We start from the raw sequence: 18,685 nt of genomic DNA, 5'->3' as shown, positions 1-18,685 counted from the left end.
ATACACTGAATAATTAAAATACACACACACACACACACACACAGGGACATGACAAATTATATAGGACTGTAGACATTCAAAGGAGGATATGCATAGGAGTGGTTAACAGAGGCTCAATAGCTATGGCATATGATCATATAAAATAATATTTTGTAAAATGAACTCCAAGAAAAGGAAACAAGAGATACTTTTTAGTCGCTGTTGTTACCGTTTTTGTTTTCTTTTCCTTTTGTTTGTATTTGGAAGGATAAGGGGGCACAGAAAGGGTAGAACAAGGGTGAACCATCATCGCGGTGGTACTCACTAGACACTATGTGCAAAATGAACTGTACACCTTGGCGGTGGGGACGGGAGGGAAAAACTGGGAGACCATGAAGGAAGGGGAGACATGGCTCAAAAAGAATTGTATTCACAATGTGATTCATGGAACTGTAACCTCTCTGTATATCAGCTCTACAGAACAATAAAAAATAAAACTGAAACCATCTGTCAATAGTTGGTATTTTTCTTTCAGAGAAATTATAAGTAGCAATGATATGTAACTGTATATACTTTCTATTAATTTAAACAGTTAAAATACTTTTCCCCTATGTTATTGAAATGCCATCACTTTGTATAATGATCATGCCACAGAAAATAGAAAGTTGATCTTATAGAAATATGGAGTAGAATGGTGGTTACCCGAGGCCTCTGTGTGTGTGTGTGTGTGTGTGTGTGTGTGTGTGTGTGAATCAACTGAGCCAGTGGCTCTCGATTATAATTCTAGATATTCAGGCTGAGATCTAAGGATTGAGGTTTGAAGCTAGCCAGAGCAGAAGAGTCCATGAGACTCTTATCTCCAATTAACTAGAGAAAAGCTAGATCCAGAGGGTGTGGCTCAAGTGGCAGAACACTAACCTTGAGTGAAAAGCCAACCAAGCTCAATGCCCAGAGTTTAAGCCCTTCTAAACAACCCACCACACACACACACACACACACACACACACACACACACACACACACACAACTAGTATAAGAATAAGAAATAGGATTCATGGGCTATATCTTTCAGTAGAAAGGTTTTTTTTTTTTTTTTTGCCTTTGGTGGTTGTGGGGCTTGAACTCTGGGCTTGGGCGCTGTCCCTGCACTCTTCAGGTCAAGGCAAGAGCTCTACTGCTTGAGCCATAGTGCCATTTCCTGTTTTCTAGTGGTTTATTGGAGATAAGTGTCTCATAGTCTTTCCTGCCTGAGCTGGCTCTGAACCACAATCCTCAGATCTCAGCCTCCTGAGTAGCTGGGATTATAGGCGTGAGGCATAGGTGCCCGGCTATCAGTAGAAAGTTTTTACCATGAAGAAATGATACATATTTGAGGATACAGATGTTTAACCTGATGTAAACATTACACGATGCGTGCATATAAAATATGCCTTGTACTATATCAATAAGTGTAATTTTTATTGTTTTATGTAGCAATTTTTATGAAAAGGTTTCAGATTTCAGACAGCTATGTACATAAGAACTTTAAATTTATACAAGAACTCAGATCTTTCTGCAAGAAAATGCTGCCACCTGCTGGTAGTTCTGGGCTTGGGGAATGGTTTTACAGATGTGAAATGAAAGAATTTCTATAGACTCTAGTCATCATGACAGTGGCTAAACGTGTTGGGTTTTGAAGTGGTTTTTTTTTCCTGGATAACCATGCATTATATACTTTTACTCATCTTAATGTTCATAAGAATAAACCTTTAAGGAACTCATTTTAAAAGTGAGCACAGGCAAGGCACAGAGTGATCACACCACTTCCTCATGGCCTCACAGTTAGTGCAGAACAGTGCTGAGCTACAAGTCCAGAGACTGCTGTTGCTCCTTCTAGACAGCCAAAGAATAAATGTGGTCAATCCAAAGAGTGTGCAAACACCAGTAGTATGAACATACTGAAAATAAGGAATGTGAAAAAAGAATGACTGCAATGTTCTGTAAATCTGATGACCTGGGATTTAAGTAGCCCTCAATGCTTTATTAGCAGCCGGGGAGACTGAACAGAAAATCTCAGAGGGGACCTTTCCTTTCTGTATACCCCACAGGGCTTCCAGGAGATCAGAGCGGCCATCAGTGTAAAGCTCTTTGTGTTTGCTTCCTGTTGCTGAGGTAATTAAATCTGCATTAGGTAAGATCATCAGGAATGAAAAAGCCAGAACTTGATCCCTTTTATCCCCGTGCCAAGATATCTTCCCCTGTGACTTCCAATCTTGCTTTGGTTTTGCATCTTTGGTTAAAGTAGAAAGTCTTTGCGGCAATGTTCACTGTTATTCAAGGCTTAATTGAATAGACTTAATACAATCCAGGAAGACATTGTTTCCACAGGAAAGCATGCTTCCTTTCTGTTGTCACAAATATCAGAGCCTTAAGCTCTCTTTGGCTTTGGCTCCCAGGAAATTTAATTTCATGTCCAGTTGAGCCTGTCTCTGCAGTCAGGAAGTGGCTCTTCCCTGGCCTCTCCCTGTTACCTTTCCTCACAAGCTGTACTCACCCTTCTTTGCAGGTGTAAGTGACAGTGTTTCCAAAGGTGAAGTTACTGCCGGTGATGACAGCATCTTTGATGGCAGGTGGCTCTCCACAGAAGACAAGTTGACAGGTAGGTGGCGCTCTATCCCAGTTCCCTGAAGCAGTGCATTCAATGTGGGAAGGGCCTTGTAAACTACAGGAAGGAAGGAAGGAAGGTAGGATTCTTGTTAGTTCTTTCATTGGTTATTTACTACTTTGGAGAGAAAAGAGGCCTCAGAAGATAGAGGACACAAGGAGTTCTAGTGCATACAGTGTTTCTTTGCATTTTATTTTATTGCATAAACACAAGGGGCATCTAAATAATGTAAAACAATGAATTGGCGAAGGACAACTTGAGGACAGCTACTGGGTACTGAATAAAAGCTCCATTGCGCTCATTGGTGCAGGCATGAATATCAGAGTATTTGGATGAGAGGGGTTCATAGGCTGGTAGGATCTAGCCAGAGGGAGACTCTTAATGCAGAAAACAGGTAATCTGAGTGAGGACAAAGGGCACTGTCCTTATCAAGAGCCTGGGCATTTTAACCATGTTCATCATGACGTGATTTCTGTCCTTCCTTTGACTTTACAAACCTTCTATCTCTCTGCCATGGCCTTTGTTTTCCCACCTGATTCAGACTGCCTGTGTTATTCTTTCGGTTTTCTATTCACTGGATCTGTTTTACTCCAGATACTGGGGGATTATCTTTCTGCTCACAGCCTGACACAATTCTACTATTCCTTCTATTAAAGCATACTCACTACAAATCAAATTATCTTTATTTTTTGGTGTAGTGGAAGTGGTGTGTATGTGTGTGTGTGTGAGAGAGAGAGAGAGAAAGAGAGACAGAGAGACAGAGGTTTGAGAGAGAGAGAATCACTGGGGCTTGAATTCAGGTCATTATGATTATACCCTTTTTTGACTAGTTATTTATGCATAAGATCTTTCATTCCTGCCTAGGCACATGCCAGGACCGTGATCCTCCTGTGTTAGGCTTCCTACTAGAGCTGGGATGACAGGCACACAGCAACATGCCGAGCCTCTTCCAATGAGGTGGAATACTGCAGACCCTTCTTTCTGGGCTGGCCTGGAAATGAAATCCTCCCAATCTTAGCCTCCTACATAGCTAGGAGGCCAGGTGCATGCCACTCTGGCCAGTTGTTTATTGAGAAGAGGTTTACATGTATATTTAGGCTGGCCTCAAACCACAAATATCTAGGTATCAGACTTCCAAGGGCTATACGCCCAAGTATCTAGGATTAAAGGCATGATCTACCAGTGTCTAGCATTCAAATTAACTTCTTCTGAGTTCAAGGATATAGGCCTTCACTTTGGTATGTAATGTTATAAGCTTTGTAAGTTGCTTTCTAAAAAAGATCTATTACAAAAGCATTTCATCGGCCATCATTCTACATTTCACAATGGACTATGGGAATAGACTATTTCCCTGGGCATTTACAGTACCCCCAGCAAGCATATACATTGGAGAATATCTTTATGTTTCTATAAGTCAGCCAAGTGAATACAAATTAAAACTAGTGAGTACATAATAAGCGAGTGTTGTGGGAAGTGGGTTAGACCTTTCCACACATTACCTGTATCCATTCTCACAGGAATACAAGGCAGAAGAAAGGTAGGTCAGCCCACTCAGAATGTAGTTTCCATGACTTATGTTTTCAGGACTGGGACACTCTACCAGTTCACATGCAGGAGGAGAATGACTCCAAGAACCACTGGCAAGGCAGGATGATTCTTTATCACCAGCCAAAGTATATCCTTTATTACACCTGAGGGAGGTGGGAAAAGATGAGCGAATACAATTTGCTTTATTTTGCATCATTTCATCTGTACCAAACCCTCTAAAAATCTTAGGAATTTACACATATTGGGAATTTCTCTCTTTCTTGTAGCAGTACTAGGATTTGAACTCAGGACTTGCACCTGCTAGGTGGGTACTCTACCACTTGAGCCACACCTTTTGCTTTAGTTATTTTGGGGGTAGAATCTTGCATTTATGGACTGTCAATCTCTTGCTTGCCATCTCCTGAGTAAGGATTACAGGAGTTAGCGGTTACATTCAGCTTGGAGTTTCTTTTTTCCTCCTAATGAAATAATGCTTTAAAATTGCAGATGGAGGGATTGGTTCCTCCACGCCCCCGCCCCTACCAAGATGGAATACAATACATCCTTGTCTCAGGGATCTTGGTGCAAAGACCAGACTGAGGAATCTGACTTGCCTCCAGTTTATGTCATGGCTTATTAGATGCAATCAGAAATATTTGCCTTGAGCGTGGTGTAGGCTAGTCTAAATCCCTGTGCTACAGGCTTAAAATCAGCATTTAATAACCAAGAGTATTCACTGGCTGGAAATGCCTTCCTCCACAGTGCGTCAAGAGGGTGCTGGTGGGAATAATAGCTTGTCAGAAGAGTTAAATGACTCCAGAGATGACTACTACTAGATTATTGGGCTATATTTCTTCATATTACACTTCATTCAACTTTTTTTCACCTTGTTTAGTTAATTTCATACTCAGAAACATCCTCTAGAACTGCATCCTTCCTTCTTTCAGTGTTCTACTACCACTGTACCGTTACTAACTACTACAATTTTCAACACACTTACCTGTATGTCACTTTACTCTTGTAAGTAAATGTTGACCCATCAACACCACCATTTTCTGGGGCAGCTGGTACACCACAGGAAACAGCTTAAAGGAAGAAACACAGAAGGTGTGAATGCCTGAGATTCAAGGGACAGCTCTGGACTTTTCTTGACCTCAAGATCTTCCTGCCTCAATCTCTCTTCCAACTTGGTTGCTGGCTTGTGCTAGCAATCCATCACTGGCTTCTAGATCTGTTCGTTTTTTGTTTGTTGGTTTAAGCACATGCCTCATCGTTCAATTTCAAGACTGATAGGACACAAAAGAGTACCTACCACAATACTCAGGGATGTGTACTCAACACACCTTCACAATATGGTCTGAGATGATTCCATTCTCCAGTCTCCAAGCATGTGATCTTGGTGACTCCTACCAGCTCGTGTCCTTCTTCACAGGAAAATGTGACCTCAGCTCCCACAGTGTAAATCTCCCCAGAAGAGAGGCCGTTGTCTGGATTTCCTGGAGCTTTACATTTTACAGGTTCTGAAATGAAAGAAGTTTTAGTGGAGTAACATTCACCCAACCATGCAAAATCTCCCAGCCAAAGAACTCCACTACAGCTAAAGTACCTAGGAAAATCCGGAGAGAAAAGCTTTTGGAGAGAAGCGCATGAAGACCAGGGGCTCCTGGGACATCAGGCCAGAATATATATTTAATAGTTTTTTTTTGTTTTGTTTTTGTTTTTGTTTGTGCCAGTCATGGGGCTTGAACTCAGGGCCTGGGCCCTGTCCCTAAGCTTTTTCACTCAAAGCTAATGCTCTACCACTTTAAGCCACAGTGTCAGTTCTGTTTTTCTGGTGTTTAACTTGAGATAAAAGAGTCTCATGGTCTTTCCTGCCTGGGCTGGCTTGGTAGCATGATCCTTAGATCTCAGCCTCCTGAGCAGCTAGGATTACAGGTGTGAGCCACCAGCACCTGGCTTAACAGTTATTTAAATAATAATGCTGGTATAAGATTTATTTGGGCAAAAAGGCAGTGTGTGTGTGTGTGTGTGTGTGTGTGTGTACACTAGTACTTGGGCTTGAATTCAGGGCCTGGACGCGATTCCTTAGCGTTGTCACTCACAGCTGCTGCTCTACTACTTGAGTCCCAGCTTCACTTTTGACTTTTTGGTGATTAATTAGAGATAATTTGGTGGTTAATTGGCAAAGTTTTCTTTTCTGTCCTGTTTTAATCTTAGTGTCTTTTCACCTTATGACTTTGTGTTTTAAAAAGACTATCAAATGTCTTTGCCTCAAGCAGTCCCTTATGATTTTCTTCTGGATTCTGGATTAACTCAATTTTTCTAAGTCATTCTCTGAGTCTCTAGCATGAGTGCCTCCTCTCTTTGAGTAGGAATATTTCTGCAAAATTTCTGTATGTTGATATTGCTTATTTTACTTACCCTATAAAGAGAAGAAATCTAAATCAGGTATTTTCCTGGGCAAGTTGTGCATTGTTTTCTTAAATAGTATACAAATAATAATCAAAATTTCAGGCTAAGAATAAGATTATATATATATCTATAATTATATATAGATTATATATATCTATAATTATCTATCTATATATAAGAGATTTTCTAGATTGACCTAGATTATGTTTCTGTTTCTGTCCTATGACTTACTTTTTTGTTGTTTTTTATCCTCTGTCCTTCCCTCCCTCTCTCCCTCTCTTCCTCTCTCTCTCTCTTTCTCTCTCTCTCTACCTCTCCCTCTCACGGTATGACACAGGGTTCCTAAATCACATATAACTCCTGGGTCTTTTCTATGTCTCAGATTGCAGCCTTTCACTTTTTGGTACTTGTTAGACAAATGATTTAATCCAGTGCTTTACATTCCTCTTTCTTAATGTTTTCTGGTGGTTACACTACAGAATGTAGAAAGGTACCAATCAGCCAAATCAGTAACTACAGAACATGGACTTGGTAAAGCAAGAGGTCTATTTTCTTCTTCTCTCTTTTTATGAAAGATATTGTTTTTATTTATTTGATATTTTATTTACTTATTTAATATATATCTTATTGTTACTGTAGAGTTGATATACAGAGGGATTATAGCTACATGAGTCAGGCAGTGAGTACAATTTTTTTGAACCATCTTTTAAAAGATTACTAAGATGCTTCAATTCGACATGTCAGTTTCTGAGCACAAATGCATCTGAATGTCACCCTTTCCGTCATTCTCCCAACCTCACCCATCCTCTCAATTTTCCTAGTTCCATTTTCATGTATGCACATTGGATATCATGACTGCTTTTGCCCACTGTTTCTTTCTTCCTTTGTCCTCCCCCTGACTCGATCCTTCTGACACCACAAGCTCCAACTTTCTGGTATTCATGTTTTTAATCCGTAACATAGTTGGTCAAAGGAGTTATTATCCTTCCCTGTGTGTGCCACTAACTTTGTGCAGCTGAGAAAGAGGAAGGAAACTGAGAAAACATCTTCGTGACTCTGGCTGTGGTGGCAAGGCCATTGCGTATATACACCACAATCCAAGGGCAACCCATTAGACCTGCACTATGTAGATATTTCAACATCCTGACAACACATGGTAGCTCTATGCTAAGGTAACTTTTAGTTATTTTGAGATATTTATCTTCTGAACCTCTCTGCATGTACATCAAGTTTGAAATTACTGTCTTGCTGTAACATACCATATCTTTAAAACACATAACCACATTAAACACTGAGATAAGAATTGGCAGTTGTGCATGCATGAGTTACCTGCACAGGTTTTGCCGTCCCCTGTGTATGGTGGGATGCAAGAACATATATATGATCCATTTATATTCAGGCAGGACGCATGCTCGTTACAATCCGATCCAACTGCACATTCATCTACATCTGAAATGAAGAAAGCTCACAGATGTTCACATTCATTTTATCTTACAGATCAAGCATTTATTTTTACTTCTAAATTGCTACTTATCACTTACTGTATCTCTCTCTCTCTCTCTCTCTCTCTCACACACACACACACGTGTATATATATTTGTGTCAGTATTAGGGCTTGATCTCAGTGCATGGGCACTGTCCCTGAGTATTTTCATTCAAGGCTGATGCTTTACCATTTGAATCCCAGCTCCACTTCTTGCTTTAAAGAGACTCCCAAGACTTTCCTGCCCAGGCTGGCTTCTAACCAGGATCTTTTAGATCTCAGCCTTCTAAGTAGCTAGAATTACATACATCAGCATGTAATGTCCAGGAACTTCATTTTTTTTTCAAATAAAATCTACATAGAGGGCTGGGAAGGTGGCTTAGTGGTAGAGTGCTTGCCCAGCATGCATGAAGTCCTGGGTTTGATTCCTCAGCACCACATAAACAGAAAAAGCCAGAGTGGTGCTGTGACTCAAGTGGTAGAGTGCTAACCTTTAGCAAAAGCAGCTCAGGGACAGTGTCCAGTCCTTGAGTTCAAGTCCCAGGACTGGGGAAAAAAAATGACATACAGACGTCATTATCACATTGCAGATCTTCTCAACTTCTAAAAGCTAGTACTTCCCTACTTTGTCAGTAGACAAATAGAAGAACAGGAGTTGAGAGAGACAATAAACATTTTAAACATTTCTGGCACCTCTAAGGACAGGCAGCTGCGTTGTCATTACAGTTTGCCAGGAGTTTACTGGGATGCGATGAATGCCTTGAGAAACCCCAGGAATCTGTGGCAGCGGTCTCCCACCAAGCTAGAATAAACCCACAGAGCAATTGAAAACATTCATCTCACCAAGGCACAGTGGGGAGATGCCATTCCAGCTCCCATTGTCTGTACAGAACATCCTTGAATCACCCAACAAGTAGTAGCCAGGGTTGCACTGGTAGGTCACAGTGCTGCCAGCATGGAAGTCCTCAGCTGAATAGAAGCCATTCTCCAAGGGGGGAGGCACCCCACAGCGAATGGCTACACAGGGAACCAGAAAGAACAAAACCATCTTAGGAACAACAAGGATATCTTTATTTGCAGTGACTGAGTTCTATGACAGTTGAGCAAGGCATGACTTTCTCACTGCATGCAAGCACTGGCTGCAGGGGGCTCTGGAAGTGGGGGCGGGCATGTGCAGCAATGAGGCATAATGTCAGCTTATAATAGGTATGTGATTCATATTTGGAGAAACTATGGATGGAGATCCTACCACCGATTGGGTGCTGTCTTAGGTGCTGGGGTTATGTAGTTGAACAAATACAATTCCTGTCTTTTGGAACTTACCAGCTAGTGAGGTAGGTAGACAAAAAAAAAACACCCAACAACAGATAAATACATACTATATCAAGTGGCAATGGGTGCCATTGCTTATCTAGAACAGCTGTTTTGTCTCCATACAACCTCTTTACTTTGTCTACCCTACCTGGTTTTTGTTTTTTGCTATTTTAACTTTTATTATTCCTATAAATAAATGATACCCTATTTGTTAATTTTGCTGTCTCTTTGACTAAAATGAGAACTCCATAAGAATAGCAACTTTTCCTCCAATGGCTATATCTTGAGCACTTGGATTGCTGCCTGATACATAGCAGGCACTTTAAAAGTTGCTGAGTAAGTGAATGAAATGAGCTCATTCTGTTTCCCCACCAGGCAATGACCCTCTGGGCCCCAGCCTGCTCAGTCTGCCCTTCCCTCATACCTAGTGCTTTGGGCCACCATGGATACCATCTGCTGGTGAACACTTTCAATCTTCCTGACCCACCTCCCTCATGGGTGCCTGATATACTGTCTACATATGGGAAAGATTCAATAACTATTTGCTGTGTTTGTTACTGTGAAGTATTCAGCCTTTGTTTGGTGTTCCTGATGAATAATAGGAAAATGACACAGGCTCTGTTGGAAAGTAAGAATCAGTGAGAGCAGGAAGCAACCATGGAGAGGGCAAGAGTCTGGCAAAAGTACTTTATATGCATGCAACGGAAACAATGAAACCTGTTGAAATTGAAGAAGACCGTAACAGAGTGATGGAGTTTGATCAGGTACTTCTTCACATGCATGCATGGAAACGCTATCATAAAACAATCCTTGTACCACTAATGCATGTTGATAAAAATCTATTTTAAAAAGTGTCCTGAGGGTTTCAAAGTTGCTCAAGAGTCACCCCAGGGACTTGAACAAAGGTAGCTCACATTCACAGTGAGGGAGGGGCTGAGTCCATTGTCCTTGATTCAGACAGTGCTGCACTGGGTTCCCCACCAGTTGGAAGCCCGGATCACAGAACAGACTGACTTTGGAGCCTGGCTTTACATCTCCTGATGCAGCTTTCAGGTGCGGTACTGATCCTTCTAAAGATGGACAATCTGAAGTCAAAGAACACAGGTGTTGAGCTTGTTGGCAAGGTATCAAGTCAAGGGTACAGATTCTGTTTTGTATCAGCACAGGAAAGCCACTCCAATGAGATTAAAACATTACCACATATTGTCAATCACTAGCAAGAGAAATTACTACAACAAAAATCTGCTAAAATTTTTTCTAAAGGAAAATGGGATTTTGGAAATCTTAATAAGATGGTTCTGTAAGCACTCAAAGTCAGGAATTTTAGGACATTTTAAGAAACCTTTTAGAAAGTGCTTAGAATTTTCGGAGAGAATTTTGATCATTCAGAGTATGTGGATGGTAACATTCTATGTTTTTCTCCATTTTACCCGAGTCTAGGAAATAAAGAACCAAAAGAATAACCCCATCTCAAAGAGGAATATAGCACTCTGGTGGACATTTAAGTTATGACCATGTTTCCTCTCACGTTAACTAAATTTCCTCCCTGAATTCTTTGTACCCTGAAATCCAGAATGTATTTCAACATTAAAAAATCTTTGGATAGACATGAGGTTAAATATAAAACACGAATTAAGGAATAGATTGACAGAGTTATGTGAGTTGGTGTGTAAAACATTCTGATCATCTCCTTTTCCTAGAATCATCCAGTGTAGTCAAATGATAGAGAAGTTGATGGAAGAAGAAAATTCTCACCAGAACAGAATATGCTTTTGGAACTAGTCTTTACTTTTCCGATAACTCCTCTCAGGAAATCAGGCCACGCCAACACATTTCCTCTACTGAGTTCCTCTGAGCAGGAGGTGGCTAGTAATTTCACCTGGAGGTTTAAAAGCATATCTTTAGATAAGCTTTACTTATTCCACTGAGACGGAGTTATTATATCATGATTTAGTTTGACCAAAAACATCTACAGATTTTTGGGGGTGGAGGGAAGAGAAGCAGACTTTTACATGGTAAATTATAGAGATGACCAGAAAGATTCTCTTCCTTTCCCCACTCCTTTTCCCAATTATTTCTCCCACATTTAGACTCATTGTTACCTGCAAAATTTAAAATGCTGTGCATGGAGTTTCTTGTCTAAAATGTTACAGTTGAGTGAGAAGTTGGAAAATGGAGGAGCTGTCCTCCATTTGATGTCTTTGACCAATGCCATAAAAATTTTTTTGCTTCCAATTATGAGCAAATATTTCTGAAACCTTGCTGTGGGTCAAACAAGACCACAAATGTATATGTGGTATTTTGCTTGATCCTGTCAGAGCTCTGGTATGTAGCTGATGTTTTCTTTTACACAAAAAGAAAATGGAAAATTTAAACAGCTGGTGCAACATGTTCAGAATCATTTCAGGAAGTCTGCAGTAGAACTGGGATTCAAATACAAGCCGACTCAGTACAGACTGGCTTTAATCACTAGCTTATGTATGCTGTCAACAGATAATCTTGTGTTAGGTCTAAATTTCTACCAGCTGAGTCTGAGAGTTGAAATATTATTCTTTGTGATTCTTTCTGTTCTGAAATGGCAAGACTTTACCAAATACTCCTTTCTAATAATATGTCATAATATTGCCAAGAAATTAAGAAAGGATGATCATTGAAAATCACTGCAGGCAACATCTAACTTAGACCACAAAATCTAAGGGTGGGTGACACATTCTGATAACCAAGAGCTTACAATAAGATATGTCATCATTAGGCTGTTGACATTGTCACTAGGTTTATACCTTTGCATCTCATTACTGTCATACACTGAAAATGGAATTGACCTGCTGTGGAGACAGGACATAGTCCCAGAGGTTGAGCTGGCTTATGGAGCCCACAAAAGACTCAGCTGGATTGAATCCCTCTCCTTTTTTGTCTTGCTCTTGCCCAAGAACTAATGCACCACCACCTAGAGAAAGAAAGGTAAAACTGGCATGATGGTCTCTGTGATTCCTCAGATGCTAATTTGGTATAAGTAGAACCGATATAAATACATGCCAAAAGTCATCAAACTGCTATGTTAGAAATTTATTCCATGCTTTATCCATAAGAAAAAAATTAAGTTAATAGAGAACTTAAAAAAGTGGTTAAAGTTTAGACTATTATATTGGGCTTATAAATATATAACTGTAAATCCTATACATACTACACACACACACACACACACACACACATATGCATGTGTGTTGGAGATAAAAGTGTCACAGACTTTTCCTCCTGGGGTGGCTTTGAACTGCCACGTTCAAATGGAGATCCTCAGATCTTAGACTCCTCAGTAGCTAGGATTACAGGTGTGAGCCACTGGTGGCCAGCACCAAAGACATTTCTTACAGAGGGTCAAGCAACTCCCATGCAGGAAAAGGCATTCAATAGCTTAGAGTCTGAATAATCTAGGAATGGTAAGTGACAGAGACACCTGGAACCAAGGACAGCAAAGCCACCACACTTATACATTTAAACACCATTTCCTCTAGAACCTGGAAAAATTATACTCCTTTGGCTAAAAACATACCAGGTATGGCTGTACCCACAGAGAGGCCAGAACCACTGTCAGATAATTTCCCATCAATATAGACTTTCCAGGCTCCACCAGAACTTGTCCAAGTGACTGCAATATGATGCCAACTGCCGTCATTCACTGGGGGACAGTTTGTGATCCTTTCCTTGCCGTTCACATAAAGAACCCAGCTGTGGAGAGAAAGATTCCAGGAACACAGTCATGAGTCATATGTTGCAATTCTTTGGGTGGGAGAAAATCGGTCCTCTTCTTTTTCTTTCTTTCTTTTTTGTGTGGGTGAAGTACTTTGTGTATGCCACGAGTCATTTCTCCATTTGGCTATATTTCATAGAAGCAGAATTGTTTATTAATTATACTTACTTGAAGCTTATTGGAAATTTTGAATTTCTCAAACACAGAGTGGTAGGAAAAGGTGCTAGAATAAGTCAGGGGAATTGTTCAATTTGAGAAAAACTTACTACCTGGCAATTTTGGAGAGTCAAGAGTGAGTGAGAGTTGTATACATGCCAGATTGTGATCTTTCCGTGAGAGTGTGCTTCCTAAGACCAAGAACAAGCTTCACATGTCCCACAGAAACTAAGTGTCATCTTCTGGCTGCTGCCGTGGTCTCTATATTTCTTTCCTCAAAAGTCATATTTAGGCCTCCCTGCCAGTGTAATCAAATTAGGGACTAAGGTCTTTGGGAGGTGATTAGGTTATGAGGGTTGGGCCCTTGTGAATGGGAGTCCTAAAGCTGGGCATGACAGTGCATGCCTGCAATCCCAGTCTGAGGCAGGAGACTGAGGCAGGGGGACACACACACTCCCCCACACACACCCCCACACCCACCCACCCACCCACACCAATAACAAAATAAAAGAGGCCCCAAAGAAACTCCTTACTGCATTATCTGACTACACAGTTAGAACATATCAGCTATGAATAAGAAATTGGTCTTCATCAGACTCCAGTCCTACCAGTGCTATGATCTGGGACTTCTGCGCCTCCAGTATTGTGAGAAATACATTGTTCATCTGTTATTCAGCTGATGTTATTCTATTTGGTCATCTAAATGGTTTACACTGTTGCCAAGGCAGTTATATAGTAATCTATGTGCATCAGTGCAAAGAAAAGAATAACTGGAACTAAACCAGAGTGTTCAACAGGATGGATTTTCCAGCCATCATATCACTTAGGGAAATGAAAAGGACAATAGCAGTTTAAAGTAAAAACAAAAAACAAAAAAACTTTAGGAGTAAATGCAGAAATGGAAAAAGTATGGGAAGTTGATATTGAAGATCTAAATTCATTGACTACATCTCTATTTGAAGATGTTTGAAGATGTTTATAAAGAAGTGACATTTCTTCAATGATCTTCCTGCAAGCTCTCCTTTTCCTGTATCAATTCAACCAGGCAATAGGTTCTGTCTACAAGTAGTTTGCCTTAAGGAAAGAGTTTTGCAAACTTGAACTTTTTGGGGGAGTTATTGAATGAGTTTGAATCTAATGCTTGCTTGCTAGGTAGGTGCTCTTACCCTGGAAGCATTCCCCTCGCCCCTTCATGGATTTTTTTTTTTTGATGAAAGCTCAAGTTCATCAAGAAGAAGAACATTTATGGATGGAAAGATTTCCATCAGAAGAGAGATTCTTCTGCCTCCAAGAGAGGAAAGAGGGCTCAGTGGGTTCCTGGAATCTGCAACCTGCTCACTGGGTCAATGGTATGGATAAACCTCTGAGGAAAAGGCCAATATGAGCCTCCACAGTGTATCTGGATCAAACGCATGGACTCACAGCCTTGTCAAGGATTGCACATGTGGACAAGAGCAGCGATCTTAAAGGGAGCCAAGGCTGGGCCAGTTGACAGTCAGAGGTAAGAAGTGTGGACTAACGATGGAAGTCCTGCCCAGTCTGAGACAGTGTAACTGAAGTGACTTTATTGACAGTGCTGAGAGAGGAGGCCCTGGGGTTGGGATGAATTGATCCTAAAGGAATAGGAGGCATCACCTTGCCACTGCACTGTGTACTGGATCCTACTCAGTCCATCTATTGGTCATGGGAGATCTTGCTTTGTATAGAAGGAGCATTGGTCTTAAGAGTCTAGCTCTGAGAGTCAGTGCTGCCCGTCCCAGGATGTGAGATTTGATACGAATCATTTAGTCTTCCTGAAAGTTTGTTTAACTCTTTCAAGGAAAGGCATGAATTTCTCAGATAATTACGACATGGTAATATATGTAAGCTTAGTAGCAAATCACAATGCATTATCACTAGAACTTGGCCTTCTCAATAGAACCTGTCCAGATACTCTCGTTGGTTATAATGATCCTGCTGTCTGCATACTTGACTCTTTGTGCTTCTTCTTCCCCCATCCCCAATGTCACACAGTAAGCCCTCACCAGAATCAGGTTCCAGCTTGGTCCAAGGATGAGGTCCTTGGCACATCCATTCTGGCACTTGTACTTACCCATTATAATCAGTCAGGAGGAAGGTATTGGCATTGTCATCCTCAATTGCATACGAAATGGGAGTTCCATAGTTGATGGAGTCAGAGGACTTCATCCAGAAGGCACAGGTTACCTCCTGGAGAGCAGGGAGCACGCCATCTAGTATGACATATTCATAGATGCCAGAAACTTCAAAATCCATGTTAAAAGCTGTAGACTGTTCTGGAACAAATAAGAAAGAGTTCAGAAGGTGTCATTGATGAGACAATTCCAGTGAGCGGCATATGAGCAGTATTACTGTCCAAGAAGCTAATTTTCAGCCAATGTAACTTGAGGAACAATGTATAAATCAAATACAGATTATTTATGAAAGGTGTAACATGTTATTTGAAACAAAATAACCAATGAGTACTTAGGAAAAACACTTAATGAGGAAAGAAGCAGAGAAACAGGGAGGAGTTAGCAGGAGAGGTAGGACTGGGATGCTACACAAACTGAGAGACAGTAGAGCAAGTTTGTGTACCAAAAAAGAAGGATGCAGTGGAGAGAAAAAGACTGATGTTGCAGGAGAGAGAAGGAGATGACTAAAGAGTAACATCTACCCCTACTAAGGGTGTAAGCTTTTAGGTAGCTCATGAACAATTCAGCTCTGACCCAAACCTGCAAAACCTACTCTGTAAGACAAAAGCCCTTCAACTAACAGGTTCTGTTCCCTGACAACCAGCTCAGGATTAATCTCTTTATTCTCAGACTTATTCATGGATCTTACCTCTTAAGTCAAGTGGTTTATTCATGTCTTTTTCTAAACATGAAGAAATTCTGCTAAAGTCAATTTTTTCCCCATTTCCTCTTGTATTTCTAAATCTAGTACTTAGTATACGGGATGGCTGTGAAGATTAAGTAAGTACAGCATGCAAAGCATAGCTTAGGGCATGCAAAAGTATATGGAACAGGAAAAAAATAACCTGATATTTGTTATATGCTGAATCTTAGTATTGGTCATAATAACATTTAGTTCATATGTACCTGTCTCACACCTGCTGCCGGAAAATCCTGGCAGGCATTTACAACTGTATGAGTTTAATTTATCCACGCAGGTGGCCTGATTCCTACATGGATTGGACTGACACTCATTGATGTTCAGTTCGCAATGTGGCCCTGTGAAGCCTGGGGCACACTGGCACCTAAAAGAAAACAAAGTGTGTAAGCAATTGGAACAGTTGCAAGAAGGCATTAAAGAAAATCCCCCACCATAATAAGCTAAGGTCTTTGAAAACTGACAGGCTCAAACATATGTTCTAGTGAACAGTCCACATCAACAGTGTTTTAACTATGAGGTACTTCTTTCTGGTTTATCTGATGAAACCTAAGTCAACATTAAGCCTAAGTTCACATGTATTTGAAACACAGTAGCAAAAATAAAGTATTAAGTAGTTCTGGTTCAGGTAAAATATTATATAGTGTATGTTCTCTATAGAGGTTCTTGGGAAAAATAGACAATGTTCAGATAGCATTCTAAAGGCTTTCTATGTGTAAATCAATGTGTATAGCATTTAGTTAATATTCATATTATTTCTATTTTTAGAGTAAGTTAAATGTGGCTAAAGAGGTTAAGTAACCATTGAAGTCTTATTGTGGCTAAGTGGTGGAGTGAATGTTGAATCTTGTCCTTAATTTGAGCGACAGCCTCTGTGATTTGCAATGAATCACTCAAACCCACCAGTATGGAAAATATATCTGATAACACCAAATGCTGAACAAGGGTGTCATGAAGTAGAAAATCTTAGTAAGTAGAACTAAATATGGCAAGAGAAGTTGAGATTTTGCATTTCTGGCTATCTAGGAGATTTTGATAAAGACGCCAAGATAGGGATATAGTGGAGAGGAGGCTTTCTGGTTGTTGTTAGACTATAAATGAGAAGAGTCTGAGGAATGAAGGACAGGTTTCATTTGGAAGAGCAAAATTGAAGGTAAGTAGTGAGAACCAGCAAAGAGGAATAAGGCACCTAAAACAATGTGGTCAAACTGAAAGGTGACAAAGAGAATTATAAAACAAAGTGAGAAAGACAAGGAAGAATACTAAAAAGGATTCAGTAACATATAGAAACCCTGGAAAAGAATCAAACTGAAATCCCAGGAATGAAAATCTCAGTAAGTTAAAAGCAAAACAAAACAACAGCATCAACAATCTCTGTACACATAAGCTGAAAGAAAAAAAGCCAGAAGTGGTGCTGTGGCTCAAGTGGTAGAGCGCTAGCCTTGAGCTCAAGAGCTGAGGGACAGCACCCAGGCCCAGAGTTCAGGCCCCACGACCGGACCCCCCCTCCCCCAAAAAATCTCTGTACAATAAGACTCTTTAGTAGAGTGAATCATATTGAAAATAGAATACAGGACTTGAAGACATATACTTCTATTAGAACACTCAAACAGTTAGAAAAACAAAATAAAAAATTGGAAAAACTAAACGTCTTGATCACTATTAAGAGACCAAATATAAGAATCATGGCCACAGAAGAAGAAACATAAATTAAAGGGGTAGGAAAAAAATTCAAGAAAATAAACATAGAAAAATTCCTGGGATGGAAGCAGTCATTCAGATATAGGAAGGCTTTAGGACACCCAAAATACCAACTCAGAAAAAAATCATCCCCAAGACACATAATAGTTCAGAAAAAGGAAATAATCCTGAAAGCTGTAGAAGACAAGGGTCAAGTTATATATAATGGACAGTGCATTGGAATAGTAGCAGACTCCTCCCTAGAAATATTACATGAAATGAGGACATGAAAGATATATTTGAAGTGTTGAAGGTAAACAACAGCTAACCTAGATGAATCCATCCATCCAAGCCATCATTCATAACTGAGACTGACTGTGAAATTCCATAAATATGGCTAGATGATTGACTATCCAAGCAAATAAAAACAGCCATAAGTCCAGATTTGGTATTTTACCTGAAGCTATTGGCTCCATCCTTGCATGTGGCTCCATTTTGGCAGGGCTGACTAAGACACTCGTTGATGTTCTTCTCACACCGGGTACCCAAAAATCCGGGTGGACATTTGCACAAGAATCCCCCAACTTGGTCTTCACAGGCTGCATCATTTAAGCATGGGTTTGATTGACATTCATTGACTTCTGCTTCACAGTGCACACCTGGGGAAGGGGTAGGAAGAGAAACAGGCCAATTCATTAGTTCCCCAGGAAAGCAGTGATCGAAGTGGGTTTTGCTCTTAAGGATTAGAATAAAGGTCACAGAGCCACTGGCCTATCAGACTAGTTTAGGGTCAACTCTGTAATGAGCTCTGGCTTTGGTCAATTATTTTAGAGCACTGCATGAGTTACACAAG

At 40.4% G+C, this 18,685-nt stretch overlaps 1 protein-coding gene across 1 annotated transcript in view; it reads right to left on the bottom strand.

The window, feature by feature from the left end:
- Positions 1-18,685, bottom strand: part of Svep1 (sushi, von Willebrand factor type A, EGF and pentraxin domain containing 1) — a 165,084-nt gene that overhangs the window by 46,422 nt on the left and 99,977 nt on the right. Inside the window, exons 25-37 of the mRNA XM_013023225.1 lie at positions 18,290-18,491; positions 16,362-16,519; positions 15,356-15,557; positions 12,910-13,085; positions 12,182-12,306; positions 11,115-11,238; positions 10,274-10,444; positions 8,889-9,062; positions 7,892-8,011; positions 5,494-5,670; positions 5,151-5,235; positions 4,123-4,314; positions 2,513-2,680 (exon numbers count right to left, since the gene is read on the bottom strand). Coding sequence (XP_012878679.1) covers positions 2,513-2,680; positions 4,123-4,314; positions 5,151-5,235; positions 5,494-5,670; positions 7,892-8,011; positions 8,889-9,062; positions 10,274-10,444; positions 11,115-11,238; positions 12,182-12,306; positions 12,910-13,085; positions 15,356-15,557; positions 16,362-16,519; positions 18,290-18,491 — 2,074 coding nt within the window. The remainder of the gene's footprint in view (positions 1-2,512; positions 2,681-4,122; positions 4,315-5,150; positions 5,236-5,493; positions 5,671-7,891; positions 8,012-8,888; positions 9,063-10,273; positions 10,445-11,114; positions 11,239-12,181; positions 12,307-12,909; positions 13,086-15,355; positions 15,558-16,361; positions 16,520-18,289; positions 18,492-18,685) is intronic.

This window comes from Dipodomys ordii, unplaced genomic scaffold (assembly GCF_000151885.1).
Source record: "Dipodomys ordii isolate 6190 unplaced genomic scaffold, Dord_2.0 Scaffold67, whole genome shotgun sequence".
Taxonomy (NCBI): domain Eukaryota; kingdom Metazoa; phylum Chordata; class Mammalia; order Rodentia; family Heteromyidae; genus Dipodomys; species Dipodomys ordii.
Note: the sequence above shows the minus strand (reverse complement) of the source record. Positions and strands in the feature narration are given on the sequence as shown.